Here is a 6989-nt window from a genome sequence, read left to right on the forward strand (position 1 = left end):
CCATACCACTTTGATGGTCAGCCCTAATAAAGTATTTCATGACATCATCGTAGGTATTTTTAGAATCACTTGGATTATTTTCCTTTTCTTCTTCTTTTAGCACTGCAACCTCAACCCCTCCCGCTCATATACTGTCATCTGTTGGTGAAATGTTCTGGGTCCATCACTAGGCAGTCCTATGGATTGTTTCCAAGGCAGACCCTAGAGGACACCATTTACCAACATATACCCAGATGACGAGATTCCACTTATGAGTGGGCTGATGGGTATCTTTTTCCTCTCCTTGTGCATCTTCTCTTGTTTTTGTTTTCTTGGTTGTTTCCAGATTAACTGTGTATTCTGGGCATGTAAAGAGGACACTATTAGGTCCCAATAGAGAGATTTGCTATTTTCTTTTCTCTCCCTCTGTATTTCTGAGACCTTCTGTACCTTCCGTGTGTTTTAGTGTCTAGTTGGGGGACTAGTTACCAGTAGGTCTATAATAATTTTTTTCCCCTCGGAACCCCCCTTAACCGTTTATCTCTCTGCCCTTTTTTCTTCACCAATTGTCTTTTATCTGGTGGAACAGTGTGCTAATGCCTTCAGTCTTCAAAACATGCATGGCTGAGAAATTGGTTAATGTGCAACTTTCCCAGTACCTCGAAGTCAACAATCTCCTGCGTCGGTCCCAAACTGGATTCCGCCCCGGCCATGGCACGGACACCGCACTCCTCACTGTCATCGAGGAGGCAAGGTGCATTTTGGATTCAGGAGGGTCAGTGGCGGTGATCCTCCTGGACCTCAGCGCAGCCTTTGATACGGTAGACCACCGTGTCCTTCTCCATCGGCTGGCCGGGGCAGGAATCGCGGGTACTGCGCTCGCTTGGATAGACTCATTTCTATCAAGGCCGCTCATTTCAGGTTTGGGACGGCAACTCACACTCTGCCCCTCTTCCACTCTCTAGCGGAGTCCCCCAGGGGTCTTCGCTTAGTCCCACCCTGTTTAATGTCTACATGGCCCCCCTTGAGGATGTCGTCGCCCCCTACGGGATAAAAACAGTGAGCTATGCGGACGACACGCAACTGGTCGGTTCACTATCCCATCTTGACAACCACCCAGATAACCTGTTGAACTGCCTCCAGGACATTTACAACTGGATGAGCGAGTCCTCTCTGAAGCTCAACGGAGCGAAAACTGAAATCATGCTCATGGGCAAGAAATGGACAACCATCCCCCTTTCGGTCTGGCCAGACGTCCTCGGTGAGGTGCCAACCCCGAAAAAGGAAATCAAGACACTGGGAGTCTGGCTAGAACCTGAGTTGACCATGAAGACCCAAGCAGCCAAAACAGCAGGAATCTGCTTTGGGCTCATGCGATCCATCCGCAAGATCCTCCCACTTCTTCCTCCGTTTTCAAGGAAACTACTGGTTCAAGGTTTTATTCTTGCCCGGCTTGACTACAGCAACGCCATCTACCTCGGGGCCCCTGAGTCCACCTTGGCTAAACTCCAACGCATCCAAAATGCGGCGGCGCGGCTCATTATGGGCCTCCCCACCAGAGCATCGGCCAGACCTGCCCTCAAGGGTCTTCACTGGCTCCCGGTGCGGCAGAGGGTAGAATTCAAGGCCCTGTGCACTGCCCATAAACTCATCAACGGCGTTGGCCCAGCTGCCCTGAAGGATATGGTCACTCCCTACAAAGCCCCCAGACTCCTGCGCTCGGACAACGAACGCTTGGCCACTGTCCCTAGATTCAGGAAGGTACGGACCGGTGGTCGACACTTTTCGGTAAAAGCGTCCTCAGGATGGAACTCACTCCCCCGCAGCCTGCGTCTGGAATCCTGTTACCCCCTCTTCCGTAAAAGACTGAAAACTCTCCTTTTCCCCAAATAATACCCCTCCTCATTCCCTCCGGTCTCCAATAATTTTCACAGCGCGGGGATGCCTCCGGGTCACCAGGCGCTCTATAAATCGCTAAATAAATAAATAAAATAAAATGCACGTCATGTGGGCGTCTTATGTCGGCGATGGACCCTCATCTCATTTGTATGTGGTGTTTGGGGGAGGATCACAGCCCCACTGATTGTGAGGCTTGTCAACAGGTGAAGCCGAAGTCACGGCGGGAGCGCTGCATGAAACTTCTATTGGCTCGTCTCTCCAGGTCGACCTCTCCTCGATCCGCTTCGGCAGCCGGCTTTAGATACAGCTGTGGTCCTCGTCCTTCTCCGATGTCGCGAGAGCGTCGCTCCCCGGTGGGTAAGTGTCGCAGTTTGTCCCCGGGGGCTGGTCTTCGGCCTTCTGGGGTGATGCGGCCCGCGTGTCGTCCTCCTATCCACCGTTTCCCAATGAGGGGGCGTCGAGCGTCCAGATGGAGACATACGCGGCAGCTTTGCGGGCCTCGCTGGCGTCTCCCCCTCCTGGGGCGCCGAGGGATCCCTCGCTTTGCGCAGGGCTCTTCGCGGCACCAGCGCCCACTGGTTCAGATCCAGGCTTGGAGGATGTGGTGCTGTTGGGGTGCAACCCCTCTTGGGTCCCTCCTTTGCGCCTCTGCCTCACCGTAAACTCCTGCGGGAGTCCGTCTGGTGTTGCGGGAGGTCGGCGGGGCTCTGGTCGCATCCCTGAGCTCAGCTGGGCCCTCTGGACAGGCGAGAGTCTCGTCCATGGCGGAGCTGACGCCGTCCAGGCGCCGGTGTCTGCATCGAGCAGCGCCACAAGGGTTGGTGACCTCTCATCGTCCCGCTCTGGGCCGAGATGGGGTGGGGACTCCTCGACCTCCGGGCCTTTCTCGTTCCTCCCTGCAGGCAGCTGCCTCGTCCCCCTCCGGGCCTTTCTCGTCCCCCATCTGGGCCTTTCTCATTCCTCCCCGCAGGCTGCTGCCTTGTCGGAGGGCGTGTGGGAGGTTGTGTCGTCTTTGGCTCCTCCACATGGGTCGCCGGACCGCCTCTGCTACATTCTGGGCAGAGGCTGGCGGAGACTTCGGCTCACTCCCCCGGTCTCTCTCGTCCCTCCACGCAAGCAGCTGCCTCGACGGAGGTCGAGTTGGGGCCGTTCCAGCGTCGCCCTTTGGCCACTTTGGCTCCAGCTGCTCATTTTCCGGCGGACCATCTCTTGGAGGTTCTCCACCAGGGTTCTGGCGGGAGGGAGATCTTACTCCCCTTTGAGGGCTCGCTCCTTTCTTCTCTGGAGGGAGCTTGGAGGCTTCCTGCCTCAGGAGATCCGGTGCCTCAACACCTTCTGCACCGTCACCTTCCGGCGCCACGTGACCCGGCGTGCCTCTCCCTCCATCCCTCAGCTGCCAGTCCACTCTTGAGGACCGCTTTTCCCTCCCTGCCGCCACTGTTGACTCCGCCGTCCCGGGTGGCCCGCTGGCTGGACTCGGCGCCACGTGACCAGGCGTGCCTCTCCCTCCATCCCTCAGCTGCCAGTCCACTCTTGAGGACCGCTTTTCCCTCCCTGCCGCCACTGTTGACTCCGCTGTCCCGGGAGGCCCGCTGGCTGGACTCTTGGGGGCACAACATGTTAGCCTCGACCAGCACGGCCCTGCTGGCCCTTAACACCGTGTGTTTTGGCAAGAGCCTCCTTGTCTGTGGGACTCGACTGAGTCTCTGGGTTCTGTGGCTTCCCAGGAGGCTGTTCAGGTGGACTTACGGCATCATGCTTGGATGGCCGGGAGCTAGCGGCGTTTATTCTCCGCTCCACTCTGGACATCTTGGAGGTGTTGGGCCGGACTATGGCTTCCTCAGTCTCCCTCCATCACCATGCTTGGCTTCGGGACGGCGTGTTCCCTGAGAATATTCGGGAGCAGCTCATTGATCTTCCGTTTGATGGCAGCCTGTTCCGTGCTCCGGCTGACTCTGCCGTCCAGAGGTCCATGCACTGTAAAGCTCCTCGGGGTGGCCCTCAGTGCTCCCGGTACCATTCTTCTAGACCCAGACAGCAAACTATGGCTGCTGCCGACCAGAGACACGATTCTGCCCTCCTGCTGAGCCAAGCTTGAGTGGGGAAGACAGGAAAATAGGTGTTTGAGGCATGTGAGCTGTAGATGACATGCCATCTAGTGTTGGGTCTGGATGTATGCAAGTTGTTTTGGGGTGCTCATATTAAACCGAAACATTCAGGGTCGTAGGACAGGGTGCTCTTCTATTAACCCTTATTCTCGGTCCTAGGTTGAGATGCTAATATGTTGAACCTCATCTTTCTGAGTCGTAGGTCAGGTTCTCATATGTTGAACCTCCACATTCAGGGTCGTAGGTCGGGGTGCTCATATACTGAACCTAATCATTCAGGCTCGTGGTCTCTGAAATAGTGTCACTTTCTCATATTTGTTTTGTAACTCGGGCTGTCCAGTTGTGGTTCCAGCTGTCCTGCCGTACGTTTAGCACTGAGACGGACGACGTGCAGAACTTGGTGGCTGAAGGGACTGTACTAACTGCAACTGTCTGTTTTCGCAATGGATTTGGGGTTTGTGTCCAGATGCATCGTGAGTTTGGGCGGCGAGTATCATTAGTAACCTCAACACTCAAAGCTCAAAGACAGATTGTTACAGATAAGTAACTTTTTCCTTACTAGCAAGGTTTGTTTTCTTCTTTTGGTGCTCCTCTTGTTCTCCCATGTGTAGTAAGTATATCAGGTTCAGCTGTAAAGGAGGTCAGGTTATAGTATACTCTAACTGAGTCAGCTGTAAAGAAGGGTCAGGTTATAGTCAACTCTACCAGCTTCAGCTGTAAAGGAGGCCAGGTTCTGCAGTAAAGGTCAGGGTGTAGTCTACTCTAGCAGGTTCAGCTTCAAAGGTCAGGTTATAGTCTACTGTACCAGGTTCTGCAGTAAAGAAGGTCAGGGTGTAGTCTACTCTAGCAGGTTCAGCTTCAAAGGTCAGGTTATAGTCTACTTTACCAGGTTCTGCAGTAAGGAAGGTCAGGTCATGGTCTACTCTAGCAGGTTCAGCTTCAAAGTCAGGTTATAGTTTACGGGAGGGTTCATGTTTCCTAGGGAATGTACTGGCAGGATGGGATGTCATCTTGTAATAAGTGTGACACTTTCTCTTTATGCCTCTTCCTGCAGATCAACAGAACTTCAACGTGACGCTGGAGAACATACTGACCCGCTGCCTGGAGAACCAGCGCAAGTGGAACGGACTCATGGAGGAGATGTCGGATGACATGTGGATGAGTGAGGTGCAGGAGGTGGGCCACCTGAGGAAGCATGAAGGCCTCCGCGGCAGACACCTGCTCTATGTCCCATCAGCCGAGCGCCTTCTGAACGCAAACTCCTTGGTCTTCCCGTGTATCTCGCACGCTTTGCAGTGGATCACCCAAGGCCGCGACCCAGAGTTTCGACACCCACCGGCCAAGGGGCTGCATCAGCACACGGTGGCCGCCAGCGGAGCTGTCCTGCTGAAGGAGGCCACCACGGTGCAGGTGCTGGTCACAGGAAGTCTGCACCTGGTGGGCGGAGTCTTGAAGCTGCTCGACCAGTCTCTGTCTCAATAACCCAGTGCCATGGCTGGTGTCTGCAGGCTCTCTGGACGCCACGGATGCTGTTCTCCTGAAAACAGTTTTAAATTAATCAGATGGTCTTACTTGAATATTTATCTCTCTGCATCTGAGGACTCTGGCACTACAGTTACGGTTGTACAGAGGAGGGACCCAGGGGGAGGGAGCAAGGGTTACCTTTTTGTAAAACCCAATCAGTAAACTACGCAGATTGTTCTCTTGTGTTTTGTGGCTGAAGATTTTGCGTTTTTTTACATTCAAAGCAGATGAAAGGCTCCTTTCCTCAGCCAGGAGAGGAGCTGACCGTGCCCGCACACACCTAGGATGGTTGTGGAGAGAGATTGGGGTGAGGTTGTACTCAGTTGGCCAAAGGCACAAGAAAAACAACTTTTTCTACTTGAGAGTGAAAGGAGCAAGGAATAGATGGTACACATTATTGGGGTGTTAATCAATCATTAGATCTTTATTTGGAGTCATAAAGAGCATCCATGAAAGCGATTACACAAAAGATACGAGCAGCCGTGCAAACTACATGGATACATTTAATTTCACTTTCCAAAGATAAATGACACATTATAAAACATGAAACTGGTGTGGGAGCACACTGCTTCACCTCCCAGCAGAGTCGCCCCTGGGCATCATGGTAGATGCAGTTCAGATCGACAAGCGAGTACACTTGGAAAGTCTTGAGTGTTTCACCAGGTGGGTGCAGATTAGTGCTGGCCATCTCTGGACACGTGTTTCTGGATTATTATCCGTCATCACCAGAGATTAGGCAAAGTTATTTGGGGTTTGGGGAGCTACTTAAAGGCTCCCTCGAGCCGCTGTGGGCTGACGAGCTCGTGGAGAGGCACCTGCGCGCCTGGAGAGATACTACGTTCCAAGGATACGGCAGCCTGCTCAGCAACCCCAAATAATGCCTAATCTCTGCTGATGACAGATAATAATCCAGAAACACGTGTCCAGAGATGGCCAGCACTAATCTGCACCCACCTGGTGAAACACTCTAAAGACTTTGCAAGTGTACTCGCTTGTCGGACTGCATCAACCATGATGCTTAGGGGCGACCCTGCTGGGAGGTGAAGCAGTGTGCTCCCACACCAATTTTCTACATTATAAAACATGAAGTCTTCTTATACAGACTCATCCAGTTCATTTTGCTTTGTTAATAAATGACCGTCCTGTATATGTAAACATAGCCACATCTTGTTAAAAAATGTATAGTTATAATTGCCTCCTACTACAGTTCTTTCCTCCTTTATATTTGTGCTTTTTGATATATACTAAGTGGAAGGAGCTAGAGTCGTTTTTTACTAGCGTAAAAAGCAGCCCCTAGGAATGATGAGATTCTGCAGCACCCTCTAATGTGGCAGCGATTGTATGCAGGGCAAGATTGTAGAGGGGACGTGTGTCTAATAAGCAGGATAACATGAGGCATCCTATCATCACAAGGGCAGTTAGGGAGATTTGGAGACCAATCATTCTAGATGGGAAAGGTAATTAACCTATGAAATATGT

General features: G+C 52.6%; 1 protein-coding gene across 3 annotated transcripts in view; it reads left to right on the forward strand.

Moving 5' to 3' along the window:
• The window catches only part of FPGS (folylpolyglutamate synthase), a 295989-nt gene extending 290302 nt beyond the window's left edge, over positions 1–5687 (forward strand). For all 3 annotated transcript variants that reach the window (XM_078646660.1, XM_078646658.1, XM_078646659.1), the window contains one exon: positions 5041–5687. In XM_078646660.1, the coding sequence (XP_078502786.1) occupies positions 5041–5468 (428 nt within the window). In that variant the 3' untranslated portion in view covers positions 5469–5687. The remainder of the gene's footprint in view (positions 1–5040) is intronic.
• The last annotated feature ends 1302 nt before the right edge of the window (positions 5688–6989 follow it).

Source organism: Lissotriton helveticus, chromosome 5_2 (genome assembly GCF_964261635.1).
Source record: "Lissotriton helveticus chromosome 5_2, aLisHel1.1, whole genome shotgun sequence".
Taxonomy (NCBI): domain Eukaryota; kingdom Metazoa; phylum Chordata; class Amphibia; order Caudata; family Salamandridae; genus Lissotriton; species Lissotriton helveticus.